Source organism: Ambystoma mexicanum, chromosome 6p (assembly GCF_040938575.1).
Source record: "Ambystoma mexicanum isolate Mex_15411 chromosome 6p, UKY_AmexF1_1, whole genome shotgun sequence".
Classification (NCBI taxonomy): domain Eukaryota; kingdom Metazoa; phylum Chordata; class Amphibia; order Caudata; family Ambystomatidae; genus Ambystoma; species Ambystoma mexicanum.
This window is the reverse complement of record NC_090935.1, coordinates 1,374,463,344-1,374,487,238: the sequence shown is the minus strand read 5'-3', so window position 1 is coordinate 1,374,487,238 and position 23,895 is coordinate 1,374,463,344. Positions and strand designations below refer to the sequence as shown.

At 46.9% G+C, this 23,895-nt stretch overlaps 1 protein-coding gene across 3 annotated transcripts in view; it reads left to right on the top strand.

Annotated features, from left to right (window-relative positions):
- The window catches only part of TNKS (tankyrase), a 2,071,987-nt gene that overhangs the window by 628,000 nt on the left and 1,420,092 nt on the right, over nt 1–23,895 (top strand). For all 3 annotated transcript variants that reach the window (XM_069626094.1, XM_069626093.1, XM_069626092.1), the window contains 2 exons: nt 3,341–3,527; nt 3,883–4,004. In XM_069626094.1, coding sequence (XP_069482195.1) covers nt 3,341–3,527; nt 3,883–4,004 — 309 coding nt within the window. The remainder of the gene's footprint in view (nt 1–3,340; nt 3,528–3,882; nt 4,005–23,895) is intronic.

Here is a 23,895-nt window from a genome sequence, read left to right as displayed (position 1 = left end):
AGCCAGAGAATGTTAAAAGGGGAGCCCCTAGTGCAACCCAGCAACAAAAGGCACTTGCTGCCAAAATGTTGTCAAAGAGGATAACTTTTAAAAGACACCATGGAGAATCTTAAAAATGACACCCATAAAAAGAGTAAAAGATTCTGTGAGTGGAAAAAGTTTCCCACTCACTGAGGTATATGGAACAATAATCCACCAGTACAGCAGAAAGTTCTGGGTTTACACAGGTCAGTAAGATTGAATTGCTATGAAAATAATTCATACCTAGCAAGGGTAACAGCAGGCTCCTGTTACACAGCAGGCTCTCTGGTTGCCTGATATCATCTCAACAGTGTTTTCTTCATCGCCCTGGTCGGATGTGGTTCCAGTGGTCGACTACCTCTTCAGCTTCCAGGATGCAGGAACCCAGCCAATCAAGTAGACTTGCAACATTCAAACTTGGGGAGTTTGGGGGGGGGGGGTTGTGGGAAGAGGTGGGGTTGGCACTGGATTCTCAGTCAGGCTGGAAGACAAAGGGCTGCAGAGTTTTGGACTCCTCCCTCACTTCCTGCCTTCCCAGAGATTGGAGCCTGGACTGGGCTTGGCCGAGGTCTCCCACCGAAGATAAAATTGACACACGATTTTCCCGCCCTGTGTCATGATGCCTACCCCCGGAGCACCAGGACAGGCCCAGCACCCCCGGAAGCAGGCATCATGCCCTCGGGTAAAAGCCCAGCGGCCCCTAATAGGGGCTCTTTGGACTTTGTCCTGGCGCCTTTGGCGCCAGGCTCATGTTGAACATCAGTCCTGGCGCCATAGGTGCCAGGCTCATAAAAGAGGGTGTTTGGTGCACTTACCTGATCCAGACCATGCTGCATGAAGCCTCAAGCCAAATGAGGCTTAGGAGGGACTATTTTATCAAAGGAACTATTTTACTTGGGAGGGGACCGTGGAAGAATACGTACCTGGAACTTCTTCCAAGGCTATTTAAACCACGCCCGGACTGCCACACGTGCTTCGCGTTGCTCTACATCTAGCAGCTGAACGCTCACCGTGCCTGCTCCTGCATCTTGCCTCCAGCCATGCCCGCCTCGATCTTGGGATACCTGAAAGGAAGGAAGGGAAGAGAAAAGGTGAAAACCAAGAACTTAATCTAACTTCCTACCTGTGTCCGGAACAATCACGCCAGCGATCCTGAAGATAGACTTTCTTTAAAAGCATCGCGCTACTTGTTGCAGCACCGCGCATCACTCACCTGCCTCGTGGGCTCTTCACTATCCACCGCGACCTTCTGGGCTTTCCGCCACATCTCTGCACCTGCAGGGGAGAAGAAGAGACAAAAGGTGAGCAGGAGGAACAAATGAGGAAAGCCTGATTTTCCGCCACAAGACTTACCTGGCCATATTTGACGGAACCACTCCTCATTTCGGATCGGCGCCACTTCTTGGCCTGGTACCGCACCCCGGCCCCTAAGGGGAAAAAAGAAAGACATTACTAGAGGGATTCAAAGACATTTAAAGGGATCATTTTATCACAAACTCACCTGAGTTTATCTCCGGCAATATCCCTCGAAGCATCACTTCCACTCTGCACCTGAAAATAAGGACAGATCGCAGGTTAAGAAAAGCAAACAAAGAGAAGACTACACTGGAACTTTTAAAACTGCATACTTACGGCATTTCGCCTTCCGAAACCAGTGAAGTAACTGGTCAAATACGCGCCCCTGCACCAGAAGCAGGATGGAGAGCTCATCCATTCAAACATTAAGGTGAGCCTTGATTGGGGATTTCGGAGGTGGTCGGAGAAGAGCAAAGGGGAGGTGGGAAACAATCACAATGCTCTGCAGTCAGTTAATCCCCTTTCTCCACCTACAGAAAGATTTTTCTACTGGCCAGACAAGCCAGATTTGAAGGTCCAGTTCAGTTGGTGTTTCGAATCCTGCGCATCACGCTTGAAGAGGTCACAGCAATCCAGACCGGGTCAGCGCCTCCGTGGGAGCCAGGTGAGCTTTACACCCTGGAGGTCGGGGGAAGGAACAAGAAAGGACAAGGAACACTAAAATGATGAAAAAGACGCAGGCCATTTTGGTAAAATGAGCACCCAAGGGTGCCTTTACCAGTGCTGTGGAAACAGCCTGCGGTAAAGGTGCACCAAATTAGTTAAAAGGCTCACTGCCACCAGCCATTAAAGGTAACTTGTCCCTGTAACAGAAATGTTAGTTATGAGAAAGGGGATACCTTGTATCCCCCCAGAACTCCTCATAAGGTGGGGGAGGGGGGGTGTGCTGGTCTTGCCTAATAAAATGTAAAAGGGATCCAAAGATCCTTTCTAACCTTGAACTGTAGTACTCGCAAGGTTAGCCAGAGAAAGTTAAAAGGTGAGCCCCAAGGGCAACCAAGCAGCAATAGGCAGCATGTGCCCAAAGTTGTCAGAGGATAAAATTAAAAGGACACCCATTAAGAGTAAACGATTTACAGTGGAAAAAGGTTCCCACTCACTGAGGTATAGGGAAAAATAATCCACCAGTAACACAAAATGTTCTGGGCTTGACACAGGCCTGGAAGATTTATCATTGCTATGAAATTCTTACCTAACAGTCCATTCAAATAAACCACCCCCTCCAAGTACTACTGGCTAATTTATTCAAAGCATGTGCACATGAGCCAACCCTTCCTCCTTTCTTGGAGTTGAAGGTTCTATTGCAAATCATAGATGATTCACTTCATCGCAACTTGGTTATTCGCCACACATAAACATCATACTTCATGTCAGAAACAAAACAATCTGAGGGACCTCGACTCGGAAGGGATCATGGGTACATCAGACGTCACACTAGGGATTTTACACACCCACCCTGTCTACGTCCCTTTTTGAACTTTGAAAACATGTGCAATACTCCATGCCTACCACTAGATGTCGGCCTAGGCAAAGCATGTGAATCTAAGCAGATACAAACTTCTGAAAAACTATTACAGTAAGTAATGTATGACATATACATCGCCCATTAAATGAAGACAAATGAATATGACAAAATGTCACTTAATTTCTTCTTTAGTGCATATAGAGATGTGTAGCCTACGTGCATTTTTCTTTTTTAGTATCGCCATTGTTGAGATGTCCTTTGAATCCATTGCAATTTCAGGATGAGGTTCACTGACAATTTTAGTTATGTTCTGCATTTACTTTTCAGTATTAACTGTTGGCATCTCACATGTAGTTTGCTTACGAGCATTAAACCTACATAAACAATAAAATTGATATGTATTGTATATCGCCATTCAGCCCTAAAATAACGAGATATGGCTTTTGGTCCTTATCGTCCAGCCCTACTTTTGTCCAATCCTTTCTTGTCCTGTTTCAGCATGGAGCATGTGTTAACGCAATGGATCTTTGGCAGTTTACACCGTTACATGAAGCCGCATCGAAGAACCGTGTGGAAGTATGCTCCTTACTATTGAGCCATGGTGCAGACCCAACATTAGTCAACTGTCATGGAAAGAGTGCTGTGGACATGGCCCCTACTCCTGAGCTGAAGGAGCGCTTAACATGTACGTATCATGCTAAAGTTTCTGCTCTTCATAAGACTGCAGTAGTAAATTGTACATTCATAGTAAACCTGCAGACTTCTCATTGCGATGATTCCTCCTTATACTTTTTACTTTTTACTCAGTGGCATAGCTGAAGATGAACAGTTGGTGTTCCGTATTTGTGTAATTTGACCCCTTTTTCTCATTTGTGTAAATTCTAAGACAGAGCATGGTTTTAAAGATGCAGATTTTAGCAAGTTTTGGTCTTTTCGTTTAGAAGTCTTACCTCCTTTTATTCAGTCAGCAGCTTGTATTTTTCACTTAATATACTTAATATAAATTAATTTCATCTTATACACGTTTTTGTCATCCACAGATGAATTCAAAGGTCATTCTTTACTTCAAGCTGCCAGAGAAGCAGACCTAGCTAAAGTCAAAAAGACCCTTGGCCTGGAGATTATAAATTTCAAGCAGCCACAGTCTCATGAAACTGCACTGGTGAGGAAGAAATGGGTTCTTCTTTATGGCTTTGCTTTTTGGTTTACGTACTTTTGTGACTAGGTATATACACTGAATGTATTTGCAAATGTGTGCTTCTCTCTAATTTGCATTCTGTTTTAATGTAGCTTAACCAAATCCATCTTGATTGTTTATTTGTATAGCGGCTATACAGTGTTTCAAAGCACTTCAAGGAGGGAGGCAACCTGGGAGAATACAAGTACATTCATACAAGTCCTTGAAACAGTACAGAATGTGAAAAATAACTATCAAATCATAATGGATAGTACAAGTAACAATAAGGGAAGAGTCGAGGGAGGAAGGAGGGAAAACAAAACAAGCAGTAATATTACTATGCCTGATGACAATTGTTGCAATACAAGAGTGACAAGAGGAGTGGGAAGGTGGGGGGGGGGGGGGGGGGAGAGGAGAGTAGAGGTGGAGAGGAACAGAACAAGTGACTATCATTTGAAGGCCGACGACTAATTAAAGATAGTGTTGGGGAGGGAGAGGGAGGAGAAAAACAGAAAGCGGGGACAGACAAGCTGTTATCAATGGTCGAGGGAAGCAATGAAAAAAGTAAGTGCTAAAGAAGTTAGAGGAGAAAGGAGGTAGAGGGAGCGAGAGGGGGAAACGTCTACTCAGACAGGCGGCTACAAATTACTGTGCCTGATGGCAATTGGGGTAGTGCCTGAAAAAGACAGAGGGAGGGAAGGGTGGTGGAGAGGGAAAAGAAGGGAAGAGGGCTGAGGTGTAAAAGCAGGAAGGGGAGAGGGGGGAAAGAAAACAAAACACAGGGGGCAAAGCAAAAATAGAGGGTAAAGAACAGGTGGGGGTGGGATGTGAAGGGGGGGATGTAAGGGAGACGGGACGATGTAAGGGAGACATGGGGACACTGGCGGGGGCAGGGGAGACATGGGGACACTGGAGGGGGGTGGGGGAGACATGGGGACACTGGCGGGGGGTGAGGGAGACATGGGGACATTCAAGGGACCTAGAAGGGGTGGCTAGAGGCGTACCGTGGTGGACAGGAGTGGGCCTTGGAGTGGGCCTTGTGAGGATGGCCGGCCAAGCCTGCCGGCCTCCTCTTTGGCACAGATGTAGTGGGCCAGGGCCAATCCTAGGCCACAACAGAAGTAAGAGGGCACATCGGTGCAGAACAAAGGAAGGAGCCATCTTGGAATGGCTGAGCCTCGTGCAGAAGGCAGAGGGCCAGCACAGTATACACAAACACAGCAGACCATGAATCTGCACAATTAAAGTCACCAAAATTGCATGAAGCAGATTGAAAGTCACGCCATCAATTAGAGCGCAATTCAGTAGTCAGCCGCAGCGGCATCGTGCACCTATCCATAAGCCCTGGGGGCGGGGGGCGGTATGGGGGGCTTACCTGCAGTAGACCAATGCACGAGAGCATTGCAGGGCCTCCAGATGGAATGTGGGAGGCATCCGTGTCTCTGCTCTGATCGCTGTAGTACTCTTAACCCTTTAGTGTCGTATAAATACTTTGGAGAGTGTGAATCTGTTTGAGATTCACATGCTGTGAATAAACCATCTAGTTGGTCCAGAGCACAACTTATTTTGTAAGTTAGGTGTCAACAGGGGCATTTCTGTAACATTACCTCTGCTCTACGTGTATCGACTAACCACAAAGCTCTTTGCCATCATCACACTCACCAGATTGGGGCCAAAAAATGTTGGGAAAACCGAGTGGAAGAAGAACGGTACAGAGGCCTTCAGCATGAATAGTAGTAGTTTTCAAGTATCACTCTTGTGGCCACCAAACTTTATACCTTTTAGTCTAAGAGCACAGGTCATTGCACTTCAGGGGAAAAAGCAGCACTAGGAAGTTGCATTGAAATCAGGTTTTCACATTTGCAGAAGTGGAAGGCAGGACTTTCAAATACATAAACCACAGCTGTAAGCTAAAATCCTAGTACACCTAGCAATCACTGGACCCGGTAAGTGAGGACCAGGAACATACATACTCCAAAGTCACTTGAGGTGACTTTCAAGTGAGTAAATGTTCCCATAGGAATAAACAGGGCAACGCCAGAAAACAATTTGTGTAAGGAAAAAATACAGGTATGTCTGTTTTATTCCACGGGTGTGGATTTGGTGTCTCACTCCCGCTGTGGATGTTGGAGGAAACCCTTGGTAAGATCTTCAGACACTTAAGAACCAGAAGCCTTGTGAGGAGATACTGAATGAAGTATTTCCTTGTGGGAATTTTTTTTTTTTAACTAAGCTACTCAAGTGCCTGACTGAATCCAAAAAGACACTGAACTGGGTTATCGGAACACAGTGATTTTATTTCACTCATAAATGATTTCACTCCTACATTATTTTTTCTATTAAACATACGTTTCTGAATTATTACTTCGAAGGGATTGTGTCCTTCGACGTATTCCTTATCCTTGATAATACGTTTCCAGCTTGCTGGCCTCGGAACATTTTTTCTGTAGAGGGCGCTGCGTGTCGACGTCCGCCGAGTCGATGTCCCTCGACGGCCACCGTATCGGCGCCAACGTCATCATGCCCATAAATAGCCACACACAGCGTCCGTTGCTCAGGTCCATTTTTCCACACTTCGTGGGGCCTCGGAACATCGTTGCTCAGTTCAGTCAGATAATCTAATCTACATCTACTCGAAATATAACAACTCGTTCTCGATGGCATCTTCATCGAAACCGACAACGCTGCGATCCGGCTTCAAAAAACGTCGAGACTGCGGTAAAAAAATGTCTATAACGGATCCACACAGGATCTGCTTGTGGTGCTTGGGAGCTGAGCACCATTGTTCGGAGTCTGAGGACAGCATGTCCATGACGGCGAAAGCCTTGAAGGAGTGCAAGGGGAAGCTCGAGAGAGGTAAGTCAGTCAAAACCTCCTCGAAAGTTTCTTCGGTTGAGGCATTCGTCTCCACGCCGTCAAACATTCCCATTCTAGATCTCGAAGTAGCTCCCACCATTCGTCGAGATCAAGACACTCAAAGAAGAGACGTTGAAGATCCCCTTCCCCGTCTTCTGTTTCCCCAGAAAGAGTCTCCTGCCCCACAAAACACAGCTCTCAGGCAGAGTGGGAGGAATTCAGGAAGAAAATGGTAAGCGTCTTCGAGAAAGCGGCCTCGTTCCCCTCAAAGACAGCTGATGGTGATGAACCCAAAAAATCAAAACGCCGCGAGTTGCAGCACCCGGCGAAACATTCCACCTGAGACCGCCACATGCCATCGGGTAAGAAGGCACCGTCTTCGACGTCGAAGATCCCTTAGACGCATGGATTGACGCCGTTGTTGAAGGGTTCTTCGGCGCATCGGTCGATCGACTCGACGCCATCGTCGACGCCGATGAAAGAGAAGACCACGGCTACTCCACAGCTAACGGTGATTCCAAGAGCCTCCGACACGACCCCGAGACCATCGTCGATGTCCTCGAGTAAGATCCCGATCCTCTCGAGTTCTTTGAGGCCTCTTCTGGTTTTCTCGACGCCGTTTTCAGCGCCTTCGAAGCCTGTCACATCGGCATCGACGACATCGACGTTTTCTCGCCCTGTAATGACGAATTTGGCTCCTTCTGCCTTAGAAATGGGTTTTATACCATTTCAGAGGTCAAAGTACCCTGGATTATCTTCAATTTATGAAGAAGGGGAAGATTCTGACCAGGAAACCTTTGAGTTGCAGAGGACCACACTACCTGTTTCAGAGGATTTCACCTCTGAGGAAAGAAGGTTGAAAGACCTACAGGAGTCATTACATGAGGCAAGTGGGCTGGACACTTCCCCAGAAGTGGATTTTGTTAAGCCAGAGCCTGGGGAACATGCTGAAACACCCTATAGAACCCTGATGGCAAGAATTATTGAATTCATGGGTTGGTCTACGCCTTCGCCTGTTTTTCAACAGGATGACCTGACAGACATATTAGACAAAGGTCCACAGGAGGATCCTGTGGTCCCCTTCCATACAGCCTTAAAAAGAAAAATTGCATCTAACTGGGAAACTCCTGAAGTTATCCCTGCTGTCAACAAAAGATTATCAGCCAAGTATAGGGTAGCTGCTGCTGACCCTGAATACTTATCGAAACACCCGACTCCAGAGAGCCTGGTGGTCCAAGCGGCAACTTCATCAAGCAGCAGGACCGCTTACCCTACTGTCCCACAGGATAGAGATGACAAGAGGTACGATTCTATGGCAAAGCAAGTCTTCTCTGCTTGTAGTATGGCGTTGAAGTCCATCAACGCCACCTGTACGCTCGCCAGGTTCAGTCACACACTGTGGGAGTGTGCTTCATCAGCGGCTGACTGCATACCCGAAGGAGAGGAAAAGAAAGCCTTCCTTAACATTATTAAAGATGGCAAGGATGCCATGTGCGAGTCACTTCAAACTGGCATCGATTCCGCTGACAGTATCAGCAGGGCCATGGCGGCAAGTACAATAATCCGCAGGCATGCGTGGTTGCGATGGCTTTGCTCCAAATGTACAGGCCAGACTTTTGAATATGCCCTTTGACGGCTCTTCGTTATTCGGAAAAAAGGCTGATGACAGTCTGGAAAAATTGGAGACATCTGAAGCAGCTACAAAATCTTTAGAAGCTGCTATCCGCCAAACTCCTTTTCACCACTCAGGAACCTCTGGGAGAGGAAAGTCCTTTCGCTATTATTCCGCATTCGGGAAAGGCAGAGGACAGCAGGCTCAAAGAGGCCAAAGGAGATCCACCTGAGGTGGACGGGTCAAAGGTACTAAGGCCGCAGCAGCAGCAGGTGCCTCTTTACCCTCGGCATCTGCATCAGCCGCCCTACCCTTTCTACACATCCCTCAGTCATCCACCGGGGAACAACTCTCTAAAAGTTCCAAATCCGCTCCTCTTGCAGGAAAATATAGACCTGCTAGAGAGAGGTTCCATAGAACCGGTAGCTGTAGCGGACAGGAACAAGGGCTGGTACTCCCCCCTACTTTCTCATACCAAAGAAGGACGGAGGACTGAAACCCATCCTGGACTTAGAAGAATTGAACAAGTTCCTCAGGAAGGACAAGTTCAAGATGGTAACTCTCTCTCAGATCCTTCAGGCCCTCCAGCTCCAAGACTGGCTGGTATCTCTGGACCTTCAGGATGCTTATTTCCATGTGCCAATCCATCCCAAACACAGAAAATATCTGAGGTTCGCAATTGGCGACTCTCATTATCATTTTCGAGTTCTGCCATTTGGGCTGACCTCCGCCCGGAGGGTCTTCACCAAGCTAATGTTGGTGGTGGCTACGGGTCTAAGGAGGGAAGGGATCCACGTCAACCCCTTACTTAGACGATTGGCTGATCAGGGCTGTATCTGCGGAACAAGCTCAGACCCAGCTAGATCATGTCTGCCACTTCCTTCACAAACTGGGCTTCTCCCTCAATTTAAAGAAGTCACAGATGATACCATCACAGAGACTCCAGTTCATTGGAGCGGTCCTGGGCACTTCCCTGGGAAAAGCCTTGCCACCAGAGGTGAGGCTCAAGATATTCTGCAGATGGTCACCAAGTTTCAAAATGCCCAACGTCTCCCAGCCTTCGACTTTTTGAGGTTGCTAGGCCTCATGGCATCCTGCATCTTCCGTGTGCCAGAGGCTCACCTGAGGATGAGATCTCTTCAGTGGGCACTGAGAACTCGGTGGTCGCAATTCTCAGGCAGAATGACAGATCTCTTCCAGATTCCGGACAAAGTAGCCCGCAACCTTCAATGGTGGGCCTATCCAGAGAACATCTTGAAAGGAGAACTTTTTTGGCAACCATGGCCGGAGATAACAGTAGTCAGACACCTCACTCACGGGGTGGGGAGCCCATGCCAACGACTTGACCATCAGCGGTCGTTGGTCTCCATCGGAGTCCAGACTACATATCAACCTATTGGAGCTGAGAGCGATCAGACTAGCGCTGAAAGCTGTCATGCCATCAGTACAGGGGAGAAATGTCCTGATAATGACGGATAACACGGTGGCCATGCACTACCTCAACAAAAGAGGAGGCGTAGGGTCACTGCCACTGTGTAGAGTGGCAATGCAGCTCTGGTTTTGAGCAATTCGGGAAAGAATCTCTCTATCGGCAGTCCACCTAGCCGGAGAGAAGAACTTGACAGCGGACGCCCTGAGCAGGCAGGGCAGAGTCTCCCACGAGTGGGAGCTAGCTCAGGAAGTCCTTCAAGAGATCTTCGCCCTTTGGGGAACCCCTCAGGTGGATCTGTTTGCCACAAGCACCAACAGGAAGTGCGATCTGTTCTGTTCAAGGGAATTTCCCCCGAGAGGAGCTCTAGGAGACGCGTTCGTAGTGGACTGGGAGTTTCCACTCCTTTACGCGTTCCCACCAGTCCCCGTTATTCCTCAAATGATCAGGAGGTTGAGAAGATTCCGGAAAACCATGATCCTAATTGCCCCGGACTGGGCCAGGATTACGTGGTACCCGGACCTTCTAGATATGTCCATCTGCCCTCCAATCCGTCTTCCACTCAAAGAGAATCTTCTCTCGCAGAAGGGAGGTCAGGTTCTCCATCCAGACACCAGAACCCTCAACCTTCACGCTTGGCTTCAGAAAGGGTGAGGTACAAGGATTGGGATCTCCCCGATGACGTCATGGAGGTGTTGCTTTTGGCCAGAAGCCCAGGAACAAAGTCTTTATACCGCTGCCGGTGGAACACATTTTGCAGCTGGTGTAGGGAAGAGAATATCGACCCTTTTTCATGTTGTGCACCAACAGTGTAATCGTTTCTACTCTACTTGGCAAACTCAGGCCTTCAAGTTGGCACTGTAAAAGGCCATCTCGCAGCGCTTTCTATCTTCAAGCGCACTGCGGAGGAACCATCGTATTTCAAACTACCTCTAGTGATACAATTTCTCAAAGGATTAACTAATGTTTATCCTCCAAAACCATTCCAGGTTCCCTTATGGGACTTAAATGTTGTCTTAAACTTCCTAATGGGCACTCCATTCGAACCACTTCACTCTTGTTCGCTGAGATTTCTCACGCTTAAAACTGTCCCATTGGTAACACTAACATCTGCTAGGAGGGTGAGCGAGCTACAAGCTCTCTCCTGTAAACCCCCACATACAATTTTCCACAAGGACAAAGTTGTCCTACAGGTGAAGCCTAATTTCCTCCCAAAGGTGGTTTCTGAATTTCATATTACTCAGAAAATTACCTTACCTTCGTTCTACCCTCCTCCCCATCCGGGTAAAGAGGAAGAAAGGCTACATAGGCTGGACCCAAGGCGAGCTCTCCGCTTTTACATCAGCAGAATGGCTGTTTGTAGGATACTCAGGTCACGAGTTGGGACTACCCATAACAAAACAAACCATTTCCAGGTGGATTATTTTGGCCATTCTGGAATGTTACAAACTGGCAGGGAAAGAGCCACCCCAAAATCTCAGGGCTCATTCAACCAGGGGTATCTCAGCCTCTTCGGCTCTCCAAAGGGGGGCACTGGTCAGAGACATATGTGCAGGTGTCACATGGTCGTCCGCACATACATTCACAAAATTTTACAACCTGGATTCCTCCACTAGTCAAGAGACCAGATTTGGCAAGGCCGTATTACATTCTGTCCACCCCTAAAGGGATACATAACATTCTTACTCCCACCTCCAATTACATGCCACTGCTATGGGAGTGTATCAAAGATAAGGAATACGTCGGAGGACACAATCCCTTCGAAGAACAAGTTACCTCTTACCGTTTCACGTTCTTTCTACGGGATGTTCCTCCGACGTATTCCTTATCGCCCCTCCCATCCATCCCCGCAGTAATACTTCCCTTGTGGTTGCGGCTTATGCTCCTTCAAGGTCAATAACCAATTCAGGCATGACTTTTCTTATGCTACAAAACGGAACTGAGCAACGGACACCACGCATGGCTATTTATGGGCATGGTGACGTTGGCGCCGATACGGTGGCAGTCGAGGGACATCGACTCGGCAGACGTTGACGCGCAGCGCCCTCTACAGAAAAAATTTCCGAGGCCAGCAAGCTGGAAACGTATTATCAAAGATAAGGAATACGTCGGAGGAACATCCCGTCGAAAGAACGTTACAAGGTAAGAAGTAACTTGTTCCTCTGTGTTAAAGAAAACATTTATCCCACATTTTACCTGCTGCAGTTTTCGGATAAGGTTTGCCTTGGTCTCTTTTGAGTGACCGAATTTTTGTTTATCTAAACAAAATTTGTTTAGGTTTTTTCCACTGCGCTTTCCGCACCATATTTCTCCCCACCCAACCCCCTCTGTCATATTGCTCCCACCTCCCAACTTGCCCTGTGGCCTGTAATTGGGACTGCCAGCACGCCTAGTGATTTGGCCTAGCCACTCACTGGAAGACCAGTGAGGGTCCAGGTCCAACTGCTAGTGGGCAGAGCCATTTACTTGCTGTAGTTTTCGGGTAAAGGTTTGCCTTGCTCTCGTGTGAGCGACCTAATTTTCGTGTATTTCTAAACATTTGTTTTTGGTAATATTTTCCCAGCACTTTCTGCAACATATATCTCCCCACCTCAAATCTAGGTGTTTTACATTGACTGCTGTCTTCAATTTAGGCATTTCCCCTTTATCAAGGTGCCTCAAGTCTAAATGTTTTACATTTACTGTTGTCGCTGAATCTTTAATCTAACTGTATTTACCTGCTGCATCTCGAATGTAGGTGCTCACCCTCAAGCACTGTACCAGTTCTAGGGGTCTCCATACCACTCCTGTTTCAAATCTAGGTGGTATTCCCCTAGCTGCTTTGTTCCACGTCTATGCGTCCGTCCCAATCTGTTTCTCCAACTCTAGGTGTCCCCCTTATAGCACTGTTCCAGTTCTGGGTACTCCCCCGCCACTGCTGGGCTCAGCCACGGCCCCTCTGGCACTACAGCAGTGCTCTTACACAGAATGCTCCAGAACTAAGTCTCCCATTAGTAAGTAATTTGGTGCTCCACCGCCTTCACTGTGCTTTGAATCTAGGGTTTCTATGGGGTATCTAGCATAACAGTAGAAAGGTAACAGTAAACTTCCAGCCGACTGATAATCTGAGGAGTATAGACTTCTCAGACAGCCGAAAGGGTAAGGCCACCAAAACGCGCATTCAGGAACCACCTCCCATCCCTAACCCACTTGGAACTCTACCTCTACCCAAACTGCAAGCAAACAGACCCTTGAGTCAGACGCCCACCGCACACAACCAATAACTTGAGACAACCGCAACTAAAAACAGGACCCTGACACCAGACCAACAAAAAAACAAGCTTAACAAAAACTCAGACAAATCCTGGAGGTGGGCAAGTGCGCCTATGACGACCCCAACACAATCTCCAAAAAAACTACGCAAAGTAAAGAACTGAATATGCAACGCCACAGAACAGAATGCTGCGAGAGAAAACTACGAGAAAGGATAAACTACATGGAACTGCAGCAGGTCACCACACCACCAAATATCAACACAGAAATGGAGCGCACACCCATAAGTGCAACAGAAAATAGAACAAACTCTAAAACAAGACAAAAATCAAAATCTTTATACCGAACACATACATTGCGATGGACAACTTGCCAGAGCAACATACAAGCACTGGAAATGCTAGACACATCGGCAGGATACCAGGACCGCTCAAGAAAAGGACAGGCATGCGGAAGGAGGAAGATGGGGAAACACCTCCACTCCATACATCACCAAAACTGAAGGGGACCTACAGCAACAAGACACAGAAAAGAAGCATAGAAGCCAGAAATAGTCATGGACCGGATACGAAACCTAGCCAATCTACTCCATGACGAAACAGACCCAACAGAACACATCCTACATCCGTAGAATGAGGAAACTCGCCAATAAGACCACACAAAGACGAAGGCAAGAACAAAATGGGACACTATAAAGAAAATACACTGCAATCTAATCAACAAAAGATTGAAGTCCAAACACACTACAGAGATCTATGATCTATTCTAAGACCATGGAATTGACATCCTATTTGTCACAGAAACCTGGTTAGATGACCATTACAAATCACACTACACAGCTGTGTTCAAATAGTGCAATTTTTCAGGCACACTACAAAGTAAACACACCCTTGTGCAGGAAACAGAAATATGTATTTAATCTCCATTTCAGCTTGGGTGAGTCATTTGGAAACAGCCCTGGGTTCTGAGCTGAATGAAAGTCTCTGCTTTGGAGCCCCCTCCGCCGCGCTCCACACTTTTTGGACATTGAAATTGATTGGTGCAAACATCCATAGTGTCTATACATTACTGTAACATCATTGGATAACATGTGCTCTGGCACTAATACACAACACCCCTTTTTGGCATCATCCTCCAGTGACCTCATATGCTGATCAAAGCTTTGTTTCTTTATTCTATTTCAGTTAACACAAAAAACGTAGCTTTTCAACTCAAAACTGGATAGAAGCGGTTGGCGAGATCACGAGTTCCAGATAAACTGTCAAGGACACTTAGCGGTTTCTCCCTTTCTTATTGACCCTGGTCCTTTTTTATATCTATTGCCTTGGTGCCACCTTTTATTTATAATACTCACACTGCTAAAACCCATATTTCAATGCCAGTCTGTGTACCTGGCTTCTATTGGGCAAACCCCCTCATGAGAACATTTTTATCTCATATTTCAACCTTGGCTCAGAGGCCTTCATTTCACTGCCTGGGCTCTGCATGGACCTATTTAATTATTTCAACCTGTGCTTTTCTGAAAGTCTTTTTTAAGGTATTTTATGTATCATAAAAGCTGAATGCTGCTTCCATCCTAGACAGCCTGGCCACTCGTCACTGTTGCCTCTGTTAGTGAGCCATACCCATGTGCCATTAGTGTTGCATTCAGCCTATGCATTGCTCATGTTTTACGGATGCCATGTTAATATTCTCCATGTCGAACTGCACATTTGACCTAATGTCTGTGTTCCTTCATGGTGAATGCATATTTGCTTCGTGTGTCAGGTGATGAGGTTGCTTTTAGCCTAGCCATCTTTAGCTAACCTTTTCCTTTTGAACATTTCCATTGGACCTGGGGGATGGGGCAAGAGCTTCGAGTGATATGTTAATCTGTCCCACAGGCCGAGGGGCAATATATTAATCTGCCCCTTTACAGAATTCTACCCATCATCTTCAATTCACATGGGTAAACGGAAAAGGAAAGAGGCAGACTTGTTGTAACCTACAAAGAACACTGCGAATCACTCGTCTTTCACCTTGCATCGGACCCATAACCTCACATTGATACTCCTCTACAGACCACCGACCTACAAGGCTACCTTCGCCGACACCTTCATAGAAGCAGTCACAAACCTGGCCATCAAACATGATCATCCATAGTGACTTCAACATATGGTTTGAAGAGAACACAAACTTGCAGAAATAACTAAGCAGCTCGAGACAATGCCAGATGGTGAAAGGAGCGACGCACACGGCAAGACGCACTTAACACAATCTTTGCCAGCCACAAACTGCTCTTAGCTGCGCTGCCAATTGAAATACTATGGAGCAGCCAGCTCCTTACACCATTCATGATCCAATTACCATTTAAAGCAGCCAAACAGCTCCAAAAGCTCCCACTGATCTGGAAAAGAAACCGGAATATTAAAAGTAGTAACTTGAAAGAACTAGAAACTTCAAAACCATAGATTGCAACCTTGGACGCAACAGACCTACACTGAAAGCAGGCCGAATCCAGAAAGTGATCGCCAAAACAATTGACTGCATCTCCCCGAAAAAAACTTCATCCCATCAGGAAAGAGAGCAGTGACATGATGGTTGACTCCTCACCTCAATTCAATGAAAAAAAACAACCGGAAACTAGAGCAAGAACGGAGGGAAAACTACAACCAAACCAAAAGAACAATTTATCAAAAACAAAACGGAGCATACCAAATGAGAAATCACCCTGGATGCAATAACACAGCAACACCTTCTCAGAAATTATGCGATCTCGCCGGTCATTTTAAGAATAAAATCACTGATATACACCAGATCATACAAAGTTGACCAATCAGCCAGACTGTGCTCCATCCCCTACCTATGCTGGGACCACAGAACAGGCTGAAAAGCTTTGCCCAAATGTCAAGAGAAAAACTCTTCAACCTGGTTGGAAAAAAAGCACCAAGGCAGGCTCCCAATGGACCCTTGCTCACCAGACCCTCTATAAATCGATCCTTACACATGGCACACCATTGGAATGCTTCTTCAACCTCTCACTGAACGGGGAGAGTACCATGGCTATTCAAATCTATGTACCTCAAACCACTAGTCAAGGATACAAGGGCGATGTTCAAGACCTCTCAAACTACAGACATGTCGGTGTTCCCCTTCAGTTTGCAAGCTAGATAGGATATTTTGGTGTGTACGGCTGGTGTGAGATGCAGGATGGTTGCAGCTCTTTGAAGGTATTGTTTATTGGGAAGCATCTACTAAGGTTCAACCTTCTTAACATTTCTATCTAGGAGCCTGGAGTGACCCCAACCCAAGATGGAAGTAGAGATGCTTAGGTTTGATTGGCTGAGCTGTGGCTGTGAGGTAGTTTGGCATCTTCTTAAAGATTCTGAACTGCTTTTCATTCAGTCAATCACCAAAGTAGGTCGCAGCATTTTGAGCTACAGAGGAATTCTTTGGAAATGAGCCTCAAGGAATGACTAGAGACAAGTCCACAAGAGACGGTGTGAGCAGAATAAGTGCTCCCATTCTGAATTAACGTTAAGGATTTGAGAACTATGCTAAACTGTAATTTGTAAAAAACAGTTTGGAGGACTGATGTTACTTGAAGTTTTGTTTACTTGAACTTTATTTAAATGTGAGTTTGGAAAAGCAAATGTAATTTTTTGCTTCAAAACTAACAGACTAACCTTTGCATGCGAGCCATTCTGAATTGCAGCTTTAGGCCTGCGAGAGCACGAAGAACGGTCCTTAGAAAAAAGGATCATGCAAAGTGAGTGCACATGAAGCCCAAAGCAATCTAGGCTCTCCGAGGCATACGAGGAAATCATTTTCTTGTGTTGGGTACCCAAGTAGAGAAGCTGACTGAATGTTTTCTTGCGAAATTCAAGGCGAGCGTGGGTTCTTCCGGTGACGCATGGCTGCATCAAACCTCTTTTTCGTGTCTGGCGAGGCGCAGCACTAAAGGAAGCGTTGCAAGTTTTTAGGCAAGATTGTATGCACTACAACCCTGACCTCCTGACAATAGGAACCCAACCTTTGGTATAAATCTGTACTACACAGGTTGGTAGCGTGTTGAGCAGCCAGGCTGATCTTAAGAGGGGTCAATGTGAGCTGGAGGGGAGTTACACAGAGATTCATAGTGACAAGTATTCAAATTAACTCTTACACACAAGGTTTCTTGTTTATACACTTAATTTATTTGAGTCAGTTTGAATAAGCCTTCAGAAGGCAGCAATATAAAGCAACAGACAAGTACACTTAAAAACGCACTTAATTTTCTAAATCAGCAAATACCCATTTGGGATGGCTCAGACACTACCTACACCCTCAGGTGACTTCAATAGCTAGGGTGTTGTGGACATTAATATATCACTGTTGTATTTAGAATATACTTGGGAGGAGTGTCGAAGAAAAGATGTTTCAGAATAAGACCAGTATTCACACAATTATTCTTAAACCGGTAAGGAATTAAAACAAACCTGTATACAAAGTCAGTTAACCTGTTCCTGGAAGGAAGGCAAAACACATAAGCAGAAGAGAGAAGTCATTCAGGGAGCCAGGCCAGGCAATTTTAAGTTAGCAAAAGTCAAGGTGAACTGAAACACTTCTTGCAGGTAAGTAAAAGTCTTGCACAATGTTTTAGAAATCTTTGTAGCAAAAGTAGAATCAAATGTAGGGCCACAAGCTGTTAGGCATGTGAGAAGTGGAAGATGCAAGTGTCTCTACAAGAGCAACCAAGACCAGTCTGAATTGAGATCAAGCAAGGTGGCACAACAAGAGGTGAGTTCTTAGACTGTACTGTACCTTTAGGTTGAAGAAAAGTGTAGTAGATGGCTTCTGTTCCTGTGCAGCTCTGCAGATCCTGATGTTCCTGTGCCTCAGTCATGGGGACAAGAGGGAGGATTTCTGGGGACTCCTGCAGTGCAATGGGACGGTCACCGACCGCAACCGGCAATATTCAAACAAGTGGCACTTGGGTGTTTCAACTCCTCGCGTCTACTGCAAATAGCAACACCACGGTTCCTGGCTGTCGAGATGGGCTGTCCTTGCATCTGGGTTCCAGCACTCTGTTAAGGTGGCTCAGGCTCGGTCAGTCCTGCTTCCTGGGAGTCCGGAGGATCTTCCAGGAGCTCTTGGCCAGCTTAAATGCAACGCACACGATCTGGTGTTCCTCTCCCTGGCTATTTGGTTCCAGCAGTGACTGCAGTGGAAATTCAACCAGCTTCGAGAGGATGTCCAGGTGGCTTAATTTGGAGTTGATTGGTCACACCAACTCAAGGGGAGAAGTCGTCCTTACAGGGCTTCTCTAGTCAAAATGAATTTGGAGCTTCAGCACAGCAGCAGGGCTTCACCGGGCAAACCAACAGTCCAGGAGTTGCAGCAGACGTCTATTCCAAGTTGTTCTTCGGATTCCTTCGGCCAGTGGTCGACTCTGCCTTCCAAGCCAAAAAGCCTCGCCTTTTTATGCAGGTCTCTCCCATTCATTCTAGCCTAGATGTCAGTCACCCAGCAGGGTGGCTGTCCTTGTCGGACAGCCAGCCGGCAAATCACCTTTGAGTGTATTCCTGCCTCCTAGAAAACTAAGCACAGGGAGTTTCGGGCACCTCCCTCGCATCCTGCCCCCACCAGACACCCTGGAACCAGAGGTAGGCTTCACTTGTGAATCCTGCCAAAGACAGAACGTACAAAGCGACCAAGCCTGGTTTGGCGTGCAGAGTAAATCTCAACAAGGACCTTTCCACATAAAAATGGCAAACAAGACGACAAAATGGCACCATTGGGTGCTTTACTGCAGCTGCGAAATGCAGCGCGTAGTAAACGCACATCATAGTAGTTAAAAGTAAACCACTGCCAGCAGCCATTAATCGAGGAAAGGGTAACATAAAATTGTTACATGAGAAGCTAGACAAAGGGGATATTAAGTAACCCCTCCAGCACCCTTTTGTAAGATAGTGTGCGCTGGATCTGGAAAGTTACAAGTGTAAGTAAAGTCAATTTCACTTTACTGCTCTTGGAAACAGTAGTTTACCCAAGAGAAGGTATTTAAACCTTTGGAAAATCTGAAAGACTTCCTTGTCTCACTGCGCTGAAGGTGCTGTGTGACACAATGTAAAAGATGCCTATGGAGTTTCAGACCCCACAACCAAAAGAAAGTGTCCAAAATCACATTAAAACAAGAGCAAGAGGGGGGAGGAGGGTCTCACTCTCTCAGGTTACAAATTAAATGTCCTAAAATCCTGCAAAGTTGCTGGGGGTCTGTAAGGAAGAGAGGAAATGGCACATTTCTGAGAATTCTCCTTAACAGAAGTGGTCTTAATGTAAATAGTTAATCTGTGAATTCTTCCCCATTTCCTTAGGGGAATACTTTTGTAATCTAATATGAAAGTGAAGAGCAAGTCTTCTTCCAGAAATACTAAGTATTGAACTATTAGCAAGTAGAGAGGTTTTGGTGATCAGTAATCTCCAGCTGAAGCAGTAAGTAATTTCAGTAGCCTTTTCCGCAGTTGGTAAAGGCTATTCAGGTATGCATCATTTCTTTTCGGAGGTTCACTTAACATTTAAATAGGCAGTGGGCTTTCATTAGGGGTAATGTAATCATCTGCAAATTCATTTACAGGTCAAAGAACCATCCAGCTGAGTGCAAGATAGCAGAGGGCGGCAAGCAGCGACCTGATTTATTATTTTATCAACTTCCCCTTTTTCTCTGGGCTTGCCTATCTTGCATTTCATTTCAGAAAGATTGTAGAGTGGGCGAGCCCGGCGGGGTTTGGGGGGCGGGGGGGCGGGAGGATTTGTGGGTTAATCGTCCATTCCTGCAGGAAGGTGGTTCTGGGACCTCAAACTACAGACCGATCTCAAACATGCCCTATCCAGCAAAACTATTAGATACCTATGGCTACTAGCAGGATTGGAGCATGTGAAAAATCGCCAACTACTGGACCAGGCACAAGTTAGCTTCAGACCCATGAGAGGGACGGAGACGGCGCTTCTCTATGGGACGATCTAAAGTCCAAAAATAGACACCAACACACTTTGCACCAATACTACTCGACCTCTCTGCAGCATTTAACAGTCAGCCAAAACATCCTCATCAAGAGATGAAATAGGGATCACTGGCACATCGCTACTGTGGATTACATCTTTCTTGCCTGAAAGAACAAACAGTATGGATAAAATCATTCAAATCTGCACCTAGCCTAGCCGTAAAACTTTGGAACTTCCTCCCCAGAAAAATACGAACCATGAAGGGACCATCTAAAATTCAGAAAACTTCTAAAAACATAGGTCTTTAACTCAGAAAGTGACAAACGAATGAACACCCACGCCACATGAAATAAACACACAACTGAAAAGGACTGGGGAGTAAGCCGAGTGAAGTGCACCAAAGTAGAGGTGTCAGAACGGGAAGGAGGCCATGGTGTAACTGTCCCCCTAGAAGATCAAACCGGAAACAAGAGTAATGGGCCCAACTTAATTTAACCACAGATAGAAGGCCTTGGATTAATGTGGGCAGAGAGGTGTCCTGAACTCTGAACTAATGGACCACAGGGCACAGGGAGCATGGTGGCTCAGGAGTGCCTCAAATTTGGATATCTTACCACCCATTGCTGTATCTCAAATCTAGGTGTCACTGCATTCACTGTTGAGTCCCAATTTTGGCATTTCTAAATTTCTGATGTTTGTTAATCTGCTTAGAATCACATGCTGTCCATATAGTCCGACATCCAGTGGTAACCGCAGAGTATTGCATCTGGTCCTTCGAGAAGGGGACGTCGAAATGGGCATGCCTGTAACACTATCCCTACGTGATGTGTAGTGTACCCAAGATCCCTCACTCGTCGAGGCCAGATTGTTTTTTTCCACCCAGCATACTGGTTGCCTTATGCAGAGCTCGTCAGACATTGCCTATTGTCCCCTCAACCTTTGGTCGAATATTTATAGAAAATATTGCAGATCACCCTATCCGTCCCTTATTTCAACGGCTGTTCCAGATCTCCGCCGAAGAACTTTGGCGGACGGTGATCCAGTCGGCGCTACCGACCACGTGGCCGGGCCTTCTGCCAGCCTAAACAGTAGGGAGTGTGGGGTTGGGGTGGACATTTCTCTACAATCTGAGAATGCCTTTCCCTTTCCTTACTCTTTACCTTTTGGTCTTTGTCACTCTACCCATCCTCAGCTATGGAGAGGACACCATTTAGGTTTTGCCCCATTTGTAAAGGCAAATTTCCCTGGAAAGATGAGCACAAACGGTGTAACCGTTGCTTGCCCCTTGATCACAATGAAGTAGGATGCACGGCTTGTAAGCTCCTCCGTTCTAAGACATTAAAGGAGCGCAAAGTCAAGCGGTGGGCAGCCTACAGGATGTCGAAGGCTGAGTTCTCTCCCGCTGCCTCAGCCACCAAATGTGACGGGGAGAGTGACGATCAGACCTCCGAAGTGGAGGTCGTTGACCTTTCGACGGAACACTCTCGTTCCGCATAGTCTGTCCCTGGCCCCGCCAGGCACTGCTATGGTGAAGTCACAACCCGGTGACAAAGATGAACATTTACACAGCACTAAACACACACCCCAAGTCAATCTTCGGCCAAGTCGAAGAAGACTTCAGTGCCAACTGGCACGCCGGAAGTTCCGGTGGGATTGGCAGCCCTCCCCGCAGCCGCATACGCGCCTAGCGACAGGGCCATCAAAAACAAAGTGCGCCATCTCTAATATCCCGGGTTCCGTTGAGACGCATCACAAGAAGGCGTCCGGCGATGACAGGATTCCGGTTCCGCCGAAGAAGGCGGTTGCCAAAGACGAGGCCCCGGTACCGCCAAGGAAGGCAGCTGCCGAAGACCAGGTCCCGGCTCTTCCGAAAAACTTTCACAATCGCAGGCTGAAGCTACGAGCCTCCAGTCTGCGGAGGATGTCGCCGACAGCATAGCAGGAATTGTTTCTGCCGATTCTCAAACTGCAGTCAAGGGATTCTTCGAGGCCCATGGGGAAAGGCCAAGGATCCGTCGAGAGCCAAGGATAGCCTAAGGGGGGAATTACCAGAACCCTCCCATAAGCAGAAAGAGAGGCACAGGGACGTCCCACCTCTGTCGGTCCCCCAGGAGGAGTTCTCTGAGTTTGAAGAACAGATGTCTTTGACGTTGAGACAAAAATCGCGATTTTTTTTTTTAATGACAGAAGAGTATTTTCAAGAACCTTTTCCATCTGTAGACCATTCTAGGTCTTCTGTTTGGACTAGAGAGAAATTTGAAAACTGCATGGAAAGGCTGGACAGGTTTGTTTCCCGTTCAGAACAACCTACTCCAAGAAGACCACAGGATGAGAGCCCTTTGGACCCTGTAGCAAAATTCCAAAGGCTCTTTGACCCCCTCTTTGGAAGAGGATATATACAACCATGACATCACTGAAGAAGACATTCCTGAAGACACTCGGGAAAGGATCAATTCACCAATCCTGAGAACATGCATGATCCCATAGAGTGCTCCGAGGAGAACTCTGATATGGGTGACCCTCAACCATGGCAGTCTCCAGATACACAAGATCCTGATGCCCTAGCTTTGGATTCCCCCAGACTACCCCCATTAGACAATCCTCGTCAGTAGATGATCAATTGACGTTTAATGTCAAGTTACGCAAAGCAGCCGAACACTTCAAAATTGTCACAGTTGAAGCTGTCCCTGAAGCTGACTTTGTGGAGGACATCCTCAAAGAGAAGCTGCCGGCCAGCCAGGCTATTCCTCTCCTCAATTCAATTAAAAAACATCTAGCTCCCTCCTTATCAACACCTGCTCTCACAAGAGGGATTAACCCAAGAATAGAAAAACTCTTTCGTCCTTCTCCCTCGGACCCCCTTTATATCAGAGGTCATTCCACTCCAGATTCTCTGGTGATGACTACCACAAGAAAGAGGGCAAGGGTCCCTGTGTCAACCGGCGAGGCACCCCCTGATAAGGAAGGTAAAAGACTTTACGCCCTTGGGAAGAGGGTCACGGCCGCAGCAGCGTTTTCAACACGTATTGCCAACAACACAACCTTATTGGCCAGCTACATGGATGCTCAGTGGGTCTTACTACAAGAAGGCCTATGGGAGTTTTCCGAACCACTACAAACTTTTCTCATGACTGCAGTCACTGAGGGCAGACAAGTGAACCAAAGCATACTTAAGAACACTTTGGATTCTGCCGGGACAGCTGGTCGATCACTGGCTCCGGGCACACTCCTGAAGAGACATGTGTGGCTACGGAACTCTGGATTCAAGCCAGAGACGCAAGCGCCACTTATAAATAAACCTGTGGAAGAATCCAACCTGTTTGGGAAGGTGGTTGGCCAGGCCCTCGAGATTGCAAAAATGGAGCATGACACCTTAAAAACGCTAGACCAGATTACACAAAGACCCTCTACAAGACGAGGATCGGTGTCTAGACAGTCTTTTCGTGGCCAACAGTTCCCTCAACAACAATACACCTCGGGAAACAATTGGTCCTCTCCAAGGAACCAGTGGATACACCACTCCGTATCCCCAGAGGGGTCAGCTTTGTCGGAAAGGAAGGGGCTACCCCCAGAGGCTCCCAGGCCTCAGGTTCAAAATGACCCGAAGATTCGGGTCCCCTCCCATGCCTCCCCAGTCGGGGGCTGGCTAACATCGTTCCTTCAGGCATGGGAGGGGATAACTACAGACCAGTGGGTTCTAAAGACCATGGCCACGGGTACTGTTTAGAGTTCAGCTGGTACCCAACGTTCAGACCTCCACGAGC